This window comes from Microcebus murinus, chromosome 6 (genome assembly GCF_040939455.1).
Source record: "Microcebus murinus isolate Inina chromosome 6, M.murinus_Inina_mat1.0, whole genome shotgun sequence".
Classification (NCBI taxonomy): Eukaryota; Metazoa; Chordata; class Mammalia; order Primates; family Cheirogaleidae; genus Microcebus; species Microcebus murinus.
This window is the reverse complement of record NC_134109.1, coordinates 92,488,387-92,509,773: the sequence shown is the minus strand read 5'-3', so window position 1 is coordinate 92,509,773 and position 21,387 is coordinate 92,488,387. Positions and strand designations below refer to the sequence as shown.

The following is a 21,387-nucleotide window of genomic DNA, read 5'->3' as shown; positions in this document are numbered from 1 at the left end:
CTTTTATTGCATTTGATTTATCAGTTTCTAAAATATTTTCATAAACTCTTAAATAACTTTGGAGAGTTTCATAAATTTCACATTTTATTTTTGGATTTTTTTTTTTTTTTTAATCGAACCACTTGTATTGACAATATTTTTGGATTTTTTTAAATGTTGTAATTCACTCTAGGATTATTTTTATTCTTTAATTTCACGTCTTTTTCCATATCAGGTATATCTGTAAAGGGCGATTATTTTCCCTTATAAAATATTGAAATTCTTTTGTGTGTTTTGTTATTTAGAGAAATATAACAGAATTATGTTATTTTTGAATAGTATTTTTTTTGCCCTAAGCAAATATTCTGTAGTTAAATGCCATCGTAAACAGTTAACTTTAAATGTGTTTATATTATTAAACTTATGGACATTTTTAAAAGGATATCAGTTAAAATTTATAAGCATGTATTTCCTCAAAGCCCTGAGAAAATTGTTGTAAGGTGCCTGTTTATGGACTTTAGTTTTAGTATTGTGATAGTTAATGAACACCAGTAGAGGGAGCCCCAATTCATCTTTCTTAGTGAATTTAGCTCTCAACTTAAAATGTAGATTTGTAGAAAGGACACAGTTAAAACAGCACATGATTATATAAATTTTCAAAGGTACTAAAGAATGACAATTGTAATTTTCCTTAACTTTGATGGAGAAAACAATCTCACTTTGATTTCCATGCTTTTAAGTAAACTACCCTCAAGTATAACTGCCTAAACAAAAAACTTCTCATAAAAGATCCATCAAGATCTTTTATCCACCAAAATCTAAGGCTTTTAAAACCAAGAATCCAACTGGCCATTTAAGGAGGAAGAGGAGTGGTTGTGGTAGTGTTATTGTTTGAAATTAGGTTAAGTAAAATGAAATTGTAAATAATTAGTAGATAGTCACAATAGTAGTGTGATTATAATGCTAAGGTAAATTGCTGAGTCATTGTGTAATATAGAAAAAGAAAAATTTAGTTTTACTTAGAACTTGTATGCATTCAGGAAGGTTGTTAAACCAAAATCTAGAGAGGCTCCATCCTTTGCTCAGATCTAGAGGTCTGGTCCTTAAAATTACCTGTTGGTTTCTTTATAGATCCCAGAAGAAAATACCACGTGAGGCTGCTGGCTTACAATAACATAGAAGATGGCTATCAGGCGGATCAGACTGTCAGCACGCCAGGATGCGTGTGTAAGTGAGAGTCACGGGAGTTTATTTCACTACAGCCCACGGTCCTTTTTCTCCCCCTCTTCTTTAAATTTCTCATTACTACTTGGAAGTCTTGGTGGTCTAATTACTTCATATCCTCCATGCTGCCTAGCAAGAGTATCTTGAACACATAGGTGCGCTCAGTAAATATTTTAAGTGAGATATATCAAATTATGAGTGCCTATTTTAATTTTACATGTAAAAGGCCATTAGAAATTTAACTGGGGAAAATAACCACTGAATAACTATAGATAATATTATAATCTATTTTCGTTTATCTGTTTTCATCTTGAGGCTAGTTGTCTCCAATCGATGTTCAGTTTTACTACTACTAAAGAGGACGTTGTTCTAGCCTTAAGTCTACTGCTGGTTTTCTGAATGTCTTTGGCTAATCATTTGACTTCTCTGTGCTTCTGTTTTCCGATGTGTTAAGTGTTAATAGTACAGTCACGTGCTACATAACAATGTTTTGGTCAAAAAGAGACCACATATATAATGGTGGCCTCCTAAAATTATAATGGGCCTGAAAAATTCCCATCACCTAGTGATGCTGCTGTCATAACCTCATAAAGCAATACATTTTCTTTTCTATGTTTAGATATACCAATACTTAACATTGTGTTACAGTTGCTACAGTATTTGGTATAGTAGCATGCTGTCCAGGTGTGTAGCCTAGGAGCAATAGGCTGTACCATATAGCCTAGGTGTGTAGTAAGTAATCTATACCATCTAGGTCTGTGTAATTATACTCTAACTGTGGTCCCCCACCCCCAGGCCATGGCCTATTAGGAAACCGGCTGTGCATGACCATCTGAGCTCCATACCAATACCCACCCACCCATGACACCCCACCCCCTCTGACTCCTGGTTCATGGAAAAATTGTCTTTCATGAAACTCGTCCCTGGTGCCAAAAAGACTGGGGACCACGGTGATGTTCACACAATGACAAAATTGCCTAATGACGCATTTCCTGAATATACCCCATGAATATATCCCTGTTGTTAAGTGACTCGTGATTATATTTGACTCCTTATCTAACTCATGGAGAGTTGTTTAGGTCTGGATGATATATTTCTAGACAAATATGAGTCTCTGGTGGAAGAAAAACTTAACATCTGCTTGTAGGGTGAGGTATGATGATTTTGCCATTTTACTACTTTCTACATTAAATGTTATGTTGTGCGGTAAATTAACACTGTCTTTTTCAATAGCTGTTCGTGATCGCATGGTCCCCCCTCCACCACCACCCCACCATCTCTATGCGAAGGCTAACACCTCATCTTCCATCTTCCTGCATTGGAGGAGGCCTGCGTTCACCACTGCACAAATCATTAACTACACCATCCGCTGTAACCCTGTCGGCCTGCAGAATGCTTCTTTGGTTCTGTACCTTCAAACGTATGTAGCCTCTATTAATGGTTGTTTTCTTTGCTTTTCCTCCCTACTCATACTTAACTTCTTACCATCCTGGGCCTGGCGTGGGCTTCAGTAGTAAGCATTTGTTTCAAGACTTATCTTTCTTATAAAATGGATGGGAGGTTTACATCCTTACTATATTCAGTTCTGAAAGCTGCACTTTTTGACATTTAATTTACATAAGTGATTTTTTAAAATTTTCCCAGCCTCGTGCAACAAGATTAGGCAAGAAGCTATGATTGTTTTCAAGTGGCTAAACTTAGCTAGCAAAAGACCATTTTCATTCTGGCATCAAAAAGTAGGGATAGCTGTCATTCCATTTTCTAGGTTGGAGTTAGAAAGATGCCTATGACTATGCTTTAAAAGAATGCTTTGACTTCCAATATTTCAAAGAAAATCTCTTTGTTTTGGGACATTTCCATACTCTTAATTTTCTAGTTTCCTCTCAGAGGTAACTTACAGGCTTATTTCTATAGGATAATATTAACACATTGACTGCCACACTAGAAAAAAAATTTTTCCTTGGGGCCACGTGTTTTATTATGAAAATAGAATAAAAACTGCAAAAACAATATGATCCTTTCTAATGTAATGAAAAAATTGTTATTTTTCATTGTTTTCTGTGCATGAGTTATATGCAACTTGAAAAATAGTTCCCACAGCCCCCAAAGTGAAGAGACATGTGAGTCACATATGCTTCACGAGGCCCTGGGCTCATAACTAATATGAGTTAAATACAACCCACATGGCAGTTAATGTGTTAAATATATTTTAATAATCAGATTAGATTGATCTTTTTTATTTCAAAATACTAAGGGGGGTACAAGTGTTTTTGTTACATAGATTGCTCTTTCAGTCTAAAAAAATTTTTTAAAGAAAATGGGGAGCTAGTGAATAATATTATGCCCTACCTATTGGTTGGAAATACTGACAATCATTTAGATACAATATGCTACCAGCATTAACAACTTTATTACTCATTCTTATAGATCAGAAACTCACATGTTGGTTCAAGGTCTAGAACCCAACACCAAATATGAATTTGCTGTTCGATTACATGTGGATCAGCTTTCCAGTCCCTGGAGCCCTGTAGTCTACCATTCTACACTTCCAGAAGGTAAACAAAGCAGCACCTCTATGGGTTTTTATCTTTAAAAAAAAATTTTAAGGGCCGAGCGCGGTGGCTCACGCCTGTAATCCCAGCACTCTGGGAGGCTGAGGCAGGAGGATCACTCAAGGTCAGGAGTTCGAAACCAGCCTGAGCAAGAGCAAGACCCCGTCTCTACTATAAATAGAAAGAAATTAGTTGGCCAACTAATATATAGAAAAAATTAGCCGGGCATGGTGGCGCATGCCTGTAGTCCCAGCTACTTGGGAGGCTGAGGCAGCAGGTTCGCTTGAGCCCAGGAGTTTGAGGTTGCTGTGAGCTAGGCTGATGCCACGCCACTCACTCTAGCCTGGGCAACAAAGTGAGACTCTGTCTCAAAAAAAAAAAAAAAAAAAATTTAAGGAAATGCTTAAAAAATATATATGTCATTTTGAGGAGGACACTGCCTGGGGTGCCACCTACCAGTTGATGTGTATATATTTGTTTTATTTCTTACTTTTTGGAATTTCTTTTTCTTTTATATATATATATATTCTTCCAAATGTATATTTTCCACAAGCAACTGGGCTTAAATTTAGTGCCCCTTTAGGGAAGACTTATTTTCCAATCAGGTATGCTGCACCTAAATAATTTTAAATAGAAATAAGTGAATAATGTATTTGTTAATGATCTTATGAGGCCACGTTAGAACTCATTTCTGTGTACAGCACAGTGTACATATCTGATTGGGTACCAATTCAGTAGCTTACTTATGGCTAAAGTATTTTTAGTCTCTACCAGCAGTCCTCAAACTCTACGGCCCCAGGCCACATGCGGCCCACCGAGGACATTTATCAGGCCCACCGGGTGTTTTTGCCGCCACTGCCTGTCCTGCTTAGCAGCCGACTCGTCCGGGGCCCGCAGCGCGCATGTGTGGAATGTGCGCCGCACTCTCCAATGGCCCTCCAACGGTCTGAGGGACAGCGAACTGGCCCCCTGTTTAAAAAGTTTGAGGACCCCTGCCTGCATTCTCTTATCTCTAAAATGGGGGGTAAAGGACTAGAAAATCTATAGGGATCATGCCTGCTCTATTTTAATTATACTGAGAGAAAGCAAGAGACACTGATGTAAGCGAACATAAAGCTGCTTTGCTGTGGTTTTAGCAATACTCCGTATGAGATGTGACACCAGAAACCAGCTCTTCAGACTTTTAGCTCTTATTAAACATGGAGTCAACTAAAATTGCAAGATTTCACTACTTTTCACAGATATTTAATATAAATTATTAGGCTTAAGTCTGCCATATTAACTCATTGATTTACTGCTTTTCAGGGAATAACTAAATGTTTTGGTCTCAGAAGCGTCTTCTTTAGTGGCCTCCTAGATCAGGTTAAGTGAGTGTTCTCTATACATTTTAGTAAGGGTTGTAATTTAGATTCAGTACTTACGAGGTAAAACTCAGTGTCTGAAGGACAGGTACTACTGGTGAAACTGTAAACCTTTCTAGTTAGCAGTTTAGCAGAACGTTTCAAGAGCCCTTTATTTTAAATGCTATCTCTTTGACTTAGTAATTCCCAGCCTAGGAATCTACCATCTTCTTTATGTTTTTTAATGTTTTAAATACTACAAAAATGAAATTAACTTTCAGAAAAAAGAATAAAAAATAGTACTTTACTATTATTGCTACCGTGTTTCCCCGAAAATAAGACCTACCCATAAAATAAGCCCCAACAGAATTTCTAACCATTTGCCCAGTATAAGGGGCTTACCCTACCCTGAAAATAAGACCTAGTGATGGGCAGCATATCTGGACAACCCATACATTTTGTCGTGGAGTGGTAAAGAAGACAAGCAGCCCTTCTCTTCTGCCCCATGAGAGCTCTATTGCTGAACATGAGAGATTGGGGCCAATGGTTCTAAAGGAAATAGAGTTGCAAGAAATTCAGGATGGAATTCGGGGTTTGGAGAGTTATGATGATGTTCCAGAAGAAGACGACTTAACTCTATTTGAATAAATGTAGATCGTTGTACCGTACTTAAAAAAAAATAAATAACACATCCCCTGAAAATAATCCCTAGGGTGTCTTCTTGAGGAAAAATAAATATAAGACCCTGTCTTATTTTCGGGGGAAACACGGTAATGATCTTAAAAGCTGTGATTTTTAGGCCGGGCGCGGTGGCTCACGCCTGTAATCCTAGCACTCTGGGAGGCCGAGGCGGGCGGATTGCTCAAGGTCAGGAGTTCAAAACCAGCCTGAGCGAGACCCCGTCTCTACCATAAAAATAGAAAGAAATTAATTGGCCAACTAATATATATAATATAAAATCAGCCGGGCATGGTGGCTCGTGCCTGTAGTCCCAGCTACTCGGGAGGCTGAGGCAGGAGGATTGCTTGAGCCCAGGAGTCTGAGGTTGCTGTGAGCGAGGCTGACGCCACGGCACTCTAGCCTGGGCAAGAAAGCGAGACTCTGTCTCAAAAAAAAAAAAAAAAAAAAAAGCTGTGATTTTTAGATTTTAATAATAGTGGTTTCTAGTTTTTCATAATCTTTTCTAAGCATGTGAGCCAGGTATTTGAGTGTTTATGATGCATTTTATGTTAGCAATACAATGTTTTTTCACATGTGTGCACAGCACCAGCAGGCCCACCAGTTGGAGTAAAAGTGACACTGATAGAGGATGACACTGCTCTGGTTTCTTGGAAACCCCCCGACGGCCCAGAGACGGTTGTGACGCGATATACCATCCTGTATGCATCCCGGAAGGCTTGGATTGCGGGAGAGTGGCAGGTCCTACACCGAGAAGGTAAATGTGATCATAAATCACCAAGGAGGACGGGAAGTAAGATTATTAGTGTTGCATAAACAAAAGGAAAGAGGAATCTAGAGTTTGTTTTGAGTTTATATTTTTAGGTGTGAAGTAATAAATAATTTAAAATTTTGGTTTTATTCAAAGAGCACTGGGAAGCCATCAGCCAATTTTAAGAATGATTCATGTTTCTGAAAGATCGCTCTTACTCTTGTCAAAGGAGAGGTTTTATTGAGGACAAATGGAAGTAAGAGTAATGTAAAGGGACTAGTTAGGAAGTAATTGTAGTGGTCCAGGAAAGAGATGATAAGCCTGAACTAGGATGGTGAGGATTGCAATGGAAAGGAAAGGATATTTGAAAGATACTGAGGCGGTAGAATCAATAGGACGTGATAGCTTGGATGATAGGAGGGGAGGAATAAGAGAGGGAGAATTTTTATGGATGATTATTAGGTTTCTGGTGGTGGTGTGTCTTGCATGGCGGTAGGAAACATTGGAAGAAAATCTAGCTTAAAGGAGAAGACCTTTGTACTGCTACTAAAATGATCCACATGAAATAAATTGACCCATATGAGTTTTAGGGTCCTCTTAAATACAGGGAAAAGCTGATCAGGGCTTAAGAACACTGAGTTTTTCTCTTCTCTTTTTTCTTTTCTTTCTTTATTTTGAGGCAGGGTCTCACTCTGTCACCTGGGCTAGAGTATAGCAGTATGATCATAGCTCACTGCAACCTCAAACTCCTGGGCTTAACTGATCCTCCTGTCTCAGCCTCCCAAGTACCTGAAACTATAGGTGCACACCACCATGCCCAGCTAATTTTTAATTTTTTTTGTAGAGATGGGGTCTTGCTGTTGCCCAGGCTGGTCTCAAACTCATGGGCTCAAACAGTCCTCCCACCTCAGCCTCCCAAAGTCCTAGGATTCCAGGCATAAGCCACTGTACCCAGCTCCCTCATGCCCCGAAATTTAATTTCTTTAACAGTAATTTTTTTTAGCTGAGAAAAACTGAATTATAAAATTCTTAACATTCTTATTGCATGCTTTAATCATTACATCCTTTTCTAGATCTGGAATCTTTCATTTGGACAAGTCCCATATGCCAGTTTTTAGATGAGCCATCACATAAATAGTAAAACTTCATTATCTTGGCACTTCTTTGATTCAGACATACATGATGGGAAAAGAATAGTTTGCCAAGCAATAAAAAGCTTTAAGAAGGGTTTCAGGAAGGAAATTTGTCGATCACTGTATAGTACTAGCTACTTCCATATACGGTTTACCTTTCAAGAGTAATATTCACCCAATTAAGAAGATAAACTTTAAAGGCTATTTAGGTGCATGGAATATAAAACTCTATGCAGTTATAAAATAAGCTAATAGTAACTTTCGCTGAAGTTTTGATAATTATATATTCATATTTTTCATTAAGCAGAAGCCCCACTAAGAAATGATTTTCTGGTCACTGAAGAGATTTGATAATAAGTACTTGACAGCAATACGATTTTGTATTTATATCACTTATCTGTTGCTGCCTAACTACTCTAAAACGTAAAACAACTATTTTTTTTATCATTCCTTGCGTGAGCAATTTGTACTGAGATCAGTTTGGCAGTTCTTCTGTTGGTCTCTCATGAGGCTGCAGCCATGTTACAGTTTTGACAGGGTCTGAATAGTCTAAAAACAGCCGGACAGGGTTCCAGAATCAGGAAGAGGAGGAAGAAGCCCCACGTAAAAAGCTTTACAAGCCTCTGCTTGAATCACACGTGCTAGTGTCTGATCAGGCAGAGCAAGTCACGTGGCCAAGCCCGGAGCCAGTGTGGAATGGGCTACCCAAGGGATCTGAATAGATGGAGGTGTGATTCACTGGGGGCGCTTAGTGTTACAGTCTACCACAGTATTCTCAAAATGTGTAATTCAATTTCAGTTATGCAATTCCAAAATGATTTATTGACACAATGCTTAACCACATGACTAACCTGACTTAATGAGGTGTTATAAGCGTTAATAAAGATTTTTGATAGCATGAGCACATACTTCTTTTAGTTCATTATTTGTACCTGCCTGAAAAGAAGCAATATAGATTTGTTTTGACTCCTTTTAAATATGTTCATTTGTCATTTTGAGACAGAGCTCAGAAAATAATATTTTGCCTTATTGACAGCTCGGTAGTGACATGAATTACAGTGGCAGATTTTTACATCTATGTAAGCTTTTCTAACTGTACAGTAATGTACAGTGAAAAAAATCTGTATGTTTCTTGGTGCAATTTTAAGAAACATTATTCGTGAAAAGCTTTTGTCATTTGTTAAATTTAGAGAACTTTTTTCATGGCTAATGCTAGTGACTTATAGAGAACAAATAAACAATGTGTGTAAAAAGCAATTAAGTTTACTTTTTTGAGAGAGAAAAATATAGAGTTGGACTTACATGTAAACAAAAAGAAGGAATATAACATGGCATTTAAAGGAAAACTAAAATTGTCTTTTATGTCTAATTATGGCACCTTTTGGAAAGGTAATGATGTAGAAAAAGAGGGAAAAAGGAGAGGAAATGTCAGTTTCTCTTTCCCATATATCTATTAGTCTTCTATACATATTAGTTGTATACATATTTACATATATATTTAATTCAAAATTTAATCCCAAATTGAACAATATTTTTTTCATGAATCAAAACATTTAAAAATGCTTTTGGTGAGCATATGATATTTATGGCTGAAATGGTACATGGTCGAATGGTTGAGCAGAAATGTAATATGAAATTATACTTGTGTGTAATTTAAAGTGGATCAGAAATTACAGTCTTTACCTTCCTGGTATGCAGTAAATCAGCACAAGCTACTCAATTATTTTCAGATCTAAAAGGCGCTGGAGGAAATCATGCTCTACCTCAGCAATTCCTGAACTCTGTTCTTTATGAGTTTTCTGAGATCATAAAGATGCCCCTCCTTCAAAAAAATTTTTTCCATGATTAAATACGTTTGAGAAATACCATATACCATTTTTTTCTGTTAGAGATTCACATCGAAAATTAGAAGTCCATTCAGCAAAACACATACTTTCATTGGTTAAAAAAGAAGAAAAATAAAATTTATTTAAAAATATAAAACAAAAAAAAAATTGAAAGTCCCACAATAAAGAAATCCATTTAACTCAGTATTTGCCAAATGAATTGGACTACCAATAGTAGAAACATATTCATTTATTAAACTAATTCTTATTGAGTGATTACTATGTGTCAGGCCCTGTACAGGGCACTGCAGTACCACAGTGAACAAAACAAAGTCCTCGCCCCCACTAAAGTTTGCACAAACTGAAATATATATACATTTTCAGGTGGTGTCATAAATGCTTTAAAGAAAGCTACAATAGGGAAAAGAAGCAAAGTGATGGAGGTTGCAAAATAAGTTCTCTCGGAAGAAATAACACTGAACACAGCCCTGTGGATATCTGGGAGAAGTGCAAAGGCCCCATGGCAGAAGTGTGTTTGGCATGTTAAAAGAACAAGAAGAAGGCCAGGGAGGCTAGAGTGAGGGGAAGAGAAGGCAGTAAGAAATGAGGTAGAGAGGTAACAAAGGGCAGATCTTGTAGACTAGACTTTGTGAGCTGTAGATTTTATTCTGAGATAGAAGATATTGAAGACTTTTGACCAGATTGACATTTAAAAAGGATTGCTCTGCCAACCCCAAAAAATGAATTATAAGAAGGTAAGAGTGGAAGTTTGGAGACCATTTAATAGGCAAGTGTCCACGTTAGAGTTGATGAAGGTTTGGACCAGGGTGCTAGTGGTGATGGTAGTAAGTTATTGGAACATAATTTGGAAGAAGAGCCTGTCAGATTTGCTTGTAAATTGATGTGTAGTGTAAGAAAAAAAGAGAAGCTAAGTCAGTGGGGGAGATAAGTGGTTTGCTTTTGAACATGTTAAATTGGAGATGTCTTTTGAATGTCCAGGTAAAGAGGCTGATTAAGCAGTGGGAGGGTTAAGTTCATGAGAGAGGTATGGACTAGAGATATAAATCATTTATCAGTGTGTAGATGATACTTACGGCTGTACAACTGGGAGGAAAGATCATTTAAAACATGTGGACAGAAGAGAGAAACGTCTGAGACTGTACCTTGGGGTACTTCTCCAGCCTCGAAATCTGTCACTATCTGTGATATAAATATATATATATAATATAAATATAAGCTATTTGCTTATCTTGTTAACGAGTTCAATGGACATTTACTAAGAATTATCTTGTACAAAGCATTCTGCTAGCCACCTTAAGGTGTTGAAATGTGTTTCTGTCCTCCAGAAGAGGAAAAAGAGAAGACAGAGATGAGAAAGAAAACTTACTGTTATTGAGTATATACACTTGTGTCACACACTTGCCATTGATAATTTATTTAATCCTTATAATAATAACGCAAAGTGGGAACTATTGCCCCCATGCGAAAGTAGAGTTCAGTAACATGCCCCAAGTCACAAGATTGCTTAGTTGGCAGTATGTCAGGATTTGATCAACATTGATCTAACACTGTTATGAAATTGCTTATGAAATTCCTAGTCTAGCTAAATATTCAGACACATGTAAAAGGCAGGACACTGACATATTCACACTAATTGAGATTGAGGCAGTCTAGTGAGAGAATATTGGACAGATCACTGTAACATTGGGAAAATGCTCTGCATGTGCCCATATGGGAACCAGAATGTTATGGTTTCCTTTTTTCCCTAAACGAAGACTCTCTCTGTTGGGGGACAGGGAGTACATGCACACACATGCTGCCGATCCACTTACAAAACTTCAATTAGGTGAAAAGACTTCCAGTTTCTGGTAGTGATTGGATTTTTCCAAGTATGTTTTATAATTAAATGTATTCTGTGATGTGGAAACTCTATATCTCTGTATGTGAAGACATTGAAATATTCTTCCTTCTAGATCATTGTAACACATCATAATACATCTTTGTTTTCTTTTTTTTTTTTTCATCTTTGTTTTCTAATTCATCTGCCTAAGAACATGGTAACAGTGGAAGGACTCTTCCTGATTCTAAATAGGGGTTACTTTGTTTATTGAACAGTTGTGTACTCAAGTAGCTCACACCCTCTTAGGGCCAACTTGAAACCAGAGAACACGAAAACAAGCTGTGTTCTGGCTCCTGGCATTGCTGCTGGAGGTTTGGCTGTGTCATGCCATGTGACCTGCAGAGGTAGCCTCTGTATCATGACCTCAGCTCTGAAATCACCCCACATTTCACTTGCATAATGAAGGACACTCTAGCAAGTGCCCCGGAGTAGCCAGCTCTGGCTGGGAGGTGACTGCTATAAATAAACTATAATAAATTCTTTGAAACTAAGGTTAAGTCAGAAAAAAGTGAAATGAAATCAGTGCTAGGAAAGCTAGAATTTCCTGTGCATATCCATCCACAAATGCAGTGCTGGAACAACTTTCTGATTATATTTCTATTACACCTGCTGTCTTAGCATTAGGATTGATTCCTGGGGTCGGAGTCCTTTTGTAAGATAAATGATTGAGTGCGGTAGCAGAACAAGAGCAGAAAGATGCCTCAAGAAACACAAGTGTCCAAATAGGACTGCTTCTTAGCAGTCATGCCAACAGAGAAAATACCTTGAGAGACCAGATATCATAACTAAATTCAAATAATGATTACTTTTGGAGAGAAGAGCTTAGGCAGATTGCTGGTGGTAATTTTGATAGTTAATCTGAGACCTGGGTCGTCAACACTCTGAGGTTCCTATATAACTTTGCATTTTCTTTCCTGTTTAACCTTAAAGAAATCTGAGATAATAATTAGGCCAGTGAAAAACATACACGTGCTTTCAAAAGTAATTGTGTTGTTTCTGATTTAAGAAGGAAGAATAAGATTACCTGCCACAGCTGTTACCATAAGTGGCTTAAACGTGTCTAATAAAAAAAAGTCTCTCACATTGGATTTTTTAAAATCCAGTTATAAATTATTGAATCTAGATTCATTGTATATTATATATATGTATATACTCTTTGTATATTATATATATGTATATACTCTTTGTATATTTGAAATGTTCTGTAGTAAATGTTTTAATGCCATTTGTAGTCATATCTATGTTAAATATATGTATTTTAAATATATATATATATATACATATAAACCAAACAAAAATGTGTGCTACTTTTAAGAACTAATCCCAAAATAAAATGATAGAGAAGAGTTTTGTGGGGGAAATGTGCATGGTAAAATGTTAAGTGAAAGATATAAAAAATACATGCTTCCTCAATTATATAGTTGTGAGTAAAAAAAAAAACAAAACTACATGCAGTAAATACATATTCACATATTATTCATGTGCACACACATGAATAGAATACACTAAAATGCTGATAATGGGAGATTGTAATTTTATTTATGTTTATCTTTATTTTCCAAATATTCTACAACGAACATGTATCACCTTTATAATCAGAAAAATATATATATTTTTGAAAAGGACCATGTATAATTGAAAGAATAAACAACAAATGTCTATTTAATTTGTAATTGATGTATTTATAGGGGCAATAACCATGGCTTTGCTAGAAAATCTGGTCGCAGGAAATGTGTACATTGTCAAGATATCTGCATCCAATGAGGTGGGAGAAGGACCCTTTTCAAATTCTGTGGAGCTGGCAGTACTTCCAAAGGAGACTTCTGAATCAAATCAGAGGCCCAAGCGTTTAGATTCTGCTGATGCCAAAGGTCTGTATACTGCCACCATCACTGTGATTTTTCTTAAAGAAAAAAAAAATTTATATATATATTTAGCTCCCTTACACTTTATTTCAGCTCCTAAAATTGCCACATCCCTAAACCTGCACTCAGTTCCTTAAATTGTTGCTGGTGAGGTTCTGATGTTATGGAGCCACATGGCTCTTTTCTGTACTTCTAGAAGTGGCAAAATTACCTCAGAATTAAGTGCAATTTTCAGACCACTGTGTTCCCAATTACTTCTTTTCCCAGCTGTGCAACCACCAAGACAGACAAGCCGCACCACCCGTGCACTGATAGGAGTGAGCTTCCTGGGAGGTTTCATGGCAATAAACAGCAGTAGTGATTGTGGTGTTTAAGTTAAGAAGAGCATGGTTTTCATTAAGAGCTTTCACCACAGAAAAAACAGCCTTTCTAGAGAGTGGGGTTTTTTTTTTTTTCCTCTCTGGAGGAAAGCAATAGGAAAAAAATATTTTTTTTTTTTTTTTTACCCCTGGGAGATTCAATGCAAACAGGAAGACGTGGAAAAAAATATTTTTAAAGAGCCACCTTCACTCAGTGTAACTGTCAGTCTGTTCTGAAGAAAGCTGGTGCCCCCTGGGGTACAGGACTAGACACCTCCTTTTCCTCCTCTTTAGGGGAGTGGGCCTGTGGAGGAGGAGGGTAGTTTTAGATGGAGGAAATGTCAGCTGAACTCAGGACAGGATTAATGACTCTTAGCTCCACAAAGAACAGTCTTTCTGTGTCTGGTGTGTGTGTGTGTCTGTGTGTGTGTATGAGTGCATGTTAGAAAGAGAATGGGGGAGAAGGGAAGGGCAGTAGATTTAGAACAAGAAGGAGTTAGCCCCAGTGTCATCAGGCAAGGCTCATATTTGCTTCTCAAATACCTTCATACTCAGAGTGGCCCAGGGACCAGCAGCATGGACATCACCTGAGAACTTGTTAGACATGCGGAATCGTGGGCCCCACCCCAGACTCAGTGAATCAGAATTTGCATTTTTTCATATCCCCTAGTGATTCATATGCACATTAAGTTTGAGAAGCCCTGCTTTAATGTATGTAAATGAAAAACTAATCTTCAGAGTACAGATCTGCTTTTAAGGCAACATGATATGAAAACTGTCCTTTGGTCCATCAAGGAATAATTACGTTTTGTGCCTGTTATCCGTAACTTATGAACTGTGTGTGTTAAAAAGAGAATGGGGCAGAGGGGAAGAGTAGTAGAACTGATATTCATGTTTGATATAATCATGATATCTAAAACTCGTATTTAGAAGCCTTAATAATAGAAGATAAACCAATCTCTGAAATCACCAATAAAAGATTGTTTCTTTTCTGCTTGGATATTGATGTCAAAACTTCTCCTATGAGATAAGGAAGAATTACAGAAAAGCAAATATCCATCTGAGAATTATGATAAATGGCATCACTTATTTTTCTAATTGATTCTGAGTAAATGTGTTTTCCCTCTAGTTTATTCAGGCTATTACCATCTGGATCAAAAATCAATGACTGGCATTGCTGTAGGCGTTGGCATAGCTTTGACCTGCATCCTCATCTGTGTCCTCATCTTGATATACCGAAGTAAAGCCAGGTGTGTTTCCATTGCTGGAGATGTTGAGGTAGTTAAAAACAATTACAGTAACCACAGGAAACAAATTGAAATCAAGCGCCTTTAGAGTAACTGGGATTTTCCACTTTAAAATAAATGTACAGTATTGTTACTTGAGTTCTTACAGCTGTTGAAATGTGCTCGTTTTAGAGGGAGCTTATTTTCTTGCTATTTGAAAAAATTACTGTGCCAGTAAGATATTCTTAAATGAGGACCTAGCGTCCTCATTTCCTTAGTATTTTGAGAAACACAAAATGTATCATTGGGATTTTTTTTTAATGGCACACTTAGTCTGATGCATCTGCTTATCGAGAAGATTCCTTGCTGTCTAGAAAATTTCATATTTAAGTTGCAGTCCTTAAAATGCCTGAGTCACTGAGAACACCACAGGACATATGATTGGGATTCTCCAGACGAGGATGAAGACAAATACAATAACTAGAGATGGGGTTATCTATAAACTCTGTCAGGCTATCTTGTCTATGGATTGACTTTGGCAAAATTTTCAGCAGTATCTTCCACTCAGTGAACTTGTCTATTTTTAACCTTTTACATTTGGGGTTTTGCCTCCATTTACTCTTAAGATCCTTTTTTGAATGAAAAAAAAATCAAAGTCACATACACATTTTTCTTAGGTAATCTCCATCACTAGTCTCCCTCCATTACCATAGATTTTTCGGAGTCTACTCTATATATGCTCTGTATATGCTTGTGCATAGAAACATACTCAAAAAAATTAATGAAAAAGTTCTAAACATCTTGTGGATATTGAACTGGCTTAGTTTTAATGTCCAGATTTTTCACTTTAATAATTTTTAACAAAATCTTTATGCACATTGTTTTAGTAATGCCTAAACCTTGCGGAAGTGCTACTCTAAATTTACCATCATTAATTTGGCAAGTTAATTGTTATGTTAGTGTAACTGTCTGTAGGCCTGGAGGAGAAAATATAAATTAAAGAATTATAATTTCTGCACAAATTAGGAATAAGGAACTATTATTGTTTATAGAAAGTAATTTTATTTAAGCAGATATTGAGGCAAAAAAATATGTTTCTTTTTTTAAATTTCGAAATATTAAAGGGGTACAAGTGTTTTTGTTACATGGATGAATTCAGTAATGCTGATGTCAGAGCTTTTAGTGTGCCTATCACCAGAGTAGTGTACATTGTACCCAATAGGTATGTTTTTATCCCTCTCCCATCCTCCTCCTCCTTAGTTTCTAGTGTCCACTAGGGATCCTGTTTCATTCTTCTGCATGTGGCTGTCCAGTTCTCCCAGCACCATTTATATACACAGTCATATACCAGTATATGACTGTGTATACACCTCATTTAGCACCCACTTATTAGTGAGAACATGTGGTGTTTGTTTTACCATTCCTGGGATACTTCGCTTAAGATAATGTTCTCTAGTTCCATCCAAGTTGCTGCAAAAGGCATTATTTCATTCCTTTTGATGGCTGAGTAGTACTCCGTAGTGTGTGTGTGTGTGTGTGTGTGTGTGTGGCACACACATACCACATTTTCTTTATCCACTCATCAATTGATGGACATTTAGATTGATTCCATATCTTTGCAGTTGTGAATTGTGCTGTGATAAACATTCAGGTACAGATGTCTTTTTTTTTTTTTTTTTTTGAGACAGAGTCTCACTTTGTTGCCCAGGCTAGAGTGAGTGCTGTGGCGTCAGCCTAGCTCACAGCAACCTCAAACTCCTGGGCTCAAGCTATCCTCCTGCCTCAGCTTCCCGAGTAGCTGGGACTACAGGCATGCGCATGCCCGGCTCATTATTTCTATATATATTAGTTGGCCAATTAATTTCTTTCTATTTATAGTAGAGATGGGGTGTCGCTCTTACTCAGGCTGGTTTTGAACTCCTGACCTTGAGCAATCCACCCGCCTCAGCCTCCCAGAGTGCTAGGATTACAGGCGTGAGCCACCGCGCCAGCCAGTTCACTCCTTCTTGACGTTATAGAACGGCTTCAGTAGAATGGGTGCCAGCTCTTCTTTGTAGGTCTGATAGAATTAGGCTATGAATCCATCTGGTCTGGGGCTTTTATTTTGTTGGGAGATTTTTTGTTTCAATCTCACTGCTAGTAATTGGTCCGTTCAGGATTTCTATTTCTTGCTGACTCGGGCTTGAGAGGTTGTGTATTTCCAAAAATGTACCCATTTCCTCTAGGTTTTCTACTTTGTGTGGGTAGAGGTTTTCATAGTAGTTATGTATGATTTTTAATATTTCTGTGGTATCAGTTGTTATGTCTCCTTTTTCATTTCTGATTGAGCTTATGTGAGTCCTTTCTCTTCTCTTTCTAGTTAGTGTAACTAATGGTCTATCAATTTTGTTTATCTTTTCAAAGAACAAATTTTTTGTTTCATTAATTCTTTATATTTTTTTGTTTTCTATTTCATTGAATTGTGCTCTGAGCTTTCTTACTTCTTTTCTTCTGCTAGCTTTGGCTTTGCTTTGCTCTTTTTTTCTAGTTCCTTGAGGTGTGACATGAGACTGTTAATTCATGATCTTTCTGTCTTTTTGATGTAAGAATTTAAGGCCATAGCCTTCCCCTAAGATGCTTTTTCAAATCATAGAAGTTTGCTGCAGTGATTTGGAGCTAAAATCCAATATACAATTTCTAAAAATACTTAAGAAACGAGTATTCAAGAACTTCATTGTTTGCAGAGTTGTGATTGTACGCTAAATTGGGTACATTTGCCTATATCTTATATGAAATTAGATTTCCTCTTCTTGCCAATATTTCAGGAAATCATCTGCTTCCAAGACTGCACAGAATGGAACTCAACAGTCATCCCGTACCAGTGCTTCCTTAGCTAGTGGAAATGAGGTAGGAAAGAACCTAGAAGGAGCTGCAGAAAATGAAGAATCCTTAATGCCAATGATAATGCCAAACAGCTTCATCGATGCAAAGGTACTGAGCTGAGAGACTGCTTCGCTGCATAATCCTTCCTTCCATTCATCTTCCCATCATGTGTAAAATTTACTTACCAAAAAAATTATACATTGAATGTATTACATCTCTGTTCTTCTTAATGAAATACGCAAATTTTACCCAGCTCCTTCCTTACATAAAATACTTAGGGAGAAGAAGGTGAAGATAGAGAATGAAAGAGCTATAGAAAAAAGTGAGCATAAATTCAGTTAGATGGGATTATATAAAACAATGATACCTTAAATAAGGATAGCATAGTCATTAGTCTGTATTTATTATAATTTGGCTGCCCTATGTTTACTGAGTAAACATTTTTTTATTAATCCCTTTGTTCTTATTTTGGTTGACTATTGACCTGAATTGGTCATGAGACTATGCCAAGGTATGAATGACTTTTTTTTGAAATAGGGAACATCTAAATAGATGCGTCAAGATCCTTCCCTTTATGACCCAAAGAAGTTGGATATAGTAAAGAAATGTCATTGGAGGATGTTACTTTATGTCCTTTCTAGTAAAAGTAATAGTAGCACAATAGTAAGCACCATCTTAAAGTTTTTTTAGTCACATTGCAACACTAGATATTGTTCATTATTGTAGTAGCTCCTATAACTAATGTGCTATAAACCAGGTAGTCAGCAAACTACAGGCCAGCCTGCAGCCTGATTTTATATGGCCGCCTCTGAGCTCAGAATGTTTTTTTACATTTTTAAAGGGTTTTAAAAAAAAAGAAGAACATGTAACATAGGTCATACATAGCCTGAAAAGCCTAAAATATTTACTATCTGGCCCTTTACAGAAAAAAATTTGCTAAACGTTGCTACAAATTATTTTTCTCCAACCTTTTCCTAAGACTTAGAATAACAAAAACATAACAAAATGTCAGATACTTTTGAGATTAAATTTTATATAATTATATTTAACAGATGCCATCTACTTATATTTAACACAGTGCTATATATAATATGTATTATGGGCGAACAACAATTAATTGATATTTGCTACTTCTATTGTCTTTTTTGTTTGCAACCTAATTTAGCTTTTACTTTCTAACACAAATTAAGTTATTCAGTGTTTTTGAAATTAAGCTAAAACATTAGAAGCTAAAACTTTTAAATAAGCATGAAAAGTACTAAAATATCCTGTGGTTCTATTAATACTAGTTTGAAAGCAGACATGAGAAAGGCTAGGGGAGAGGAAGAGTGGAGAGAAAGACATGGAAAAAAAAATGAAAAGAAACTAAAATGAAAGGAGGCAGAGGGGAGTAGAGGCCTGAAGTGTTGGAGAAAAGTAAGTTTAGAGGATGTCTTTCTCAAGTCCCTTGGGTTAGCTTCTAAGGGCTGATACTGTATATAATGCCATTTTGTTGAGTGTATGTGGGCACGTTACATTTTTTTCTCCCCACCTGCTTTTTAAAATTGTCAAACATGCAGAAAGGTTGAGAGAATAATGTAATGAATATATTTATATATAAATAAATAAATAATTGTTAATATCTTGTCAGAATTTTACGTATCTAGAGATATGTAAAATGTAAACTTTTTGTGTACTGTACCATTTGAAAATAAGTTTTGGAATCATTGTACTTCCCTGAATACTTCAGAGAGAGAGAGAGTGTGTGTGTGTGTGTGTGTGTATCTTAAGAATAAACCTACTATGTCAATTTTTTTTTTTTTTTTTGAGACAGCGTCTCACTTTGTTGCCCAGGCTAGAGTGAGTGCCGTGACATCAGCCTAGCTCACAGCAACCTCAATCTCCTGGGCTCAAGCAATTCTGCTGCCTCAGCCTCCCGAGTAACTGGGACTACAGGCATGTGCCACCATGCCCGGCTCATTTTTTCTATATATATTAGTTGGCCAATTAATTTCTTTCTATTTATAGTAGAGACTGGGTGTCGCTCTTGCTCAGGCTGGTTTTGAACTCCTGACTTCGAGCAATCTGCCCGCCTCGGCCTCCCAGAGTGCTAGGATTACAGGCATGAGTCACCGCACCCAGCCGTACTATGTCATTTTGGTCACTAACAAATACCCTGAATGTGTTGTCTGCTGCCTGTATAAAAGAAGAAATAGTGATGTCTGTGATCATTTTTTTTCTTTTAACATTTAAAAATGTTATGTACTGTATGTGATAAACTAAAACCTATGATAGCAAAATAATTTACATTTCCCTTCTTTATTTCCCCAGGGAGGAACTGACCTGATAATTAATAGCTATGGTCCTATAATTAAAAGCAACTCTAAGAAAAAATGGCTTTTTTTCCAAGACTCAAAGAAGATAAAAGTTGAGCAGGTAACCCACCTAAATGAGAAAAGGCTTTGGCAACCCATGGCATATGAAGTGATAATTAAAAAGAGGGGAAAGTGTAAATTAACACTTTAATTTCTGTGTTCTTTATGGATATGATTTTTAAGAATTTGGGGCATGACTTTGTGGAGAGCCATGGTGGAAGGACTTCATGCAGAGCCGTAGTTAGAAGTTCAGTTGGAATAGAAATCAGAGCTGTGGTTTTCAGAGGAGAGCAGGGGCAGTGGGGAAAAGCGACAGGGGCAGTAGTGTGCATGAAAATCACTGAGGAAGCTTTGGATACTTCACTTGCCACAGGTAATTCTGATAGTTTCCTGTCGCTCTGTGGGGAAACACTATCTAGATGACCTTCTGCCCATGTACTTGCTCAGTTTGCTATCTCATTGCTATCTTATCTGTTTCTGCCTAGCCTCAGAGAAGATTCACTCAAGCCGTCTGCTTTTACCAGCCGGGCACTACTGTGTTAATCAGTGAGGAAGACTCCCCCAGCTCCCTGGGTCAGACAGCCAGCTTCCCAAGGCCATTTGGTGTTGCAGCTGATACTGAGCACTCGGCAAATAGCGAAGGCAGCCACGAGACTGGGGATTCTGGAAGGTTCTCCCATGAGTCCAATGATGAGATACACTTGTCCTCAGTTATAAGTACCACACCCCCGACATCTGATTCTTTCGCTGGCTGTGATTCAGGTGGGGATCCCAAGATGAGGAAGTGTGAAGACCCTGCGGTGCCATCAGATAGATGCTGAGCAGACTTCCTCTTCAGTTCTGCACCCGCCGTCTGCCACACAATGCTTTGATAAAAACGGCCTTCCAATCTAGACAGCTGTGCTCAGGTATTCTTACCTGTAAGTCTGTTCGAAGGACAATGAACAGGGAGCCAAAGCCTTTTGTGAAAATCTTGATGTCTTATTGGGTATTTCAGCTTTTCTTTTTTTTTTTTTTTGAATGTGTTTTTTTTTTTTTTTTAAACTGACATAATTTGAATGTTTCATTGTCAGCAATGTGAAAGGACAGTCAAGGTATTTGACTGGAATATAAAATATATCACTGGAGCAAAGGGAAGACTTTTGAAAGTCCCTTTGCTGACTATCTACCTCAGTTTGCCAGACGGCAAACTCTGAAGACAACTTTGTTACCTCGTTTGTTGTTATAGTTTATCTCAGCTACATAACCAATGATACTTATAGTAGCATTTTGTTTTCATTGCTGTATGTGTAATGTGTGTGATCAAAGGAGTCTTATAGGTAGATGAGTAAGAATGTT

General features: G+C 37.2%; 1 protein-coding gene across 1 annotated transcript in view; it reads left to right on the top strand.

Moving 5' to 3' along the window:
* The window catches only part of PRTG (protogenin), a 129,960-nt gene extending 109,017 nt beyond the window's left edge, over window positions 1–20,943 (top strand). The window contains 10 exon segments of the mRNA XM_020285915.2: window positions 1,111–1,206; window positions 2,437–2,623; window positions 3,631–3,758; window positions 6,360–6,530; window positions 13,072–13,254; window positions 14,737–14,857; window positions 17,638–17,803; window positions 20,006–20,110; window positions 20,535–20,858; window positions 20,860–20,943. Of these exon segments, the coding sequence (XP_020141504.2) occupies window positions 1,111–1,206; window positions 2,437–2,623; window positions 3,631–3,758; window positions 6,360–6,530; window positions 13,072–13,254; window positions 14,737–14,857; window positions 17,638–17,803; window positions 20,006–20,110; window positions 20,535–20,858; window positions 20,860–20,943 (1,565 nt within the window).
* The last annotated feature ends 444 nt before the right edge of the window (window positions 20,944–21,387 follow it).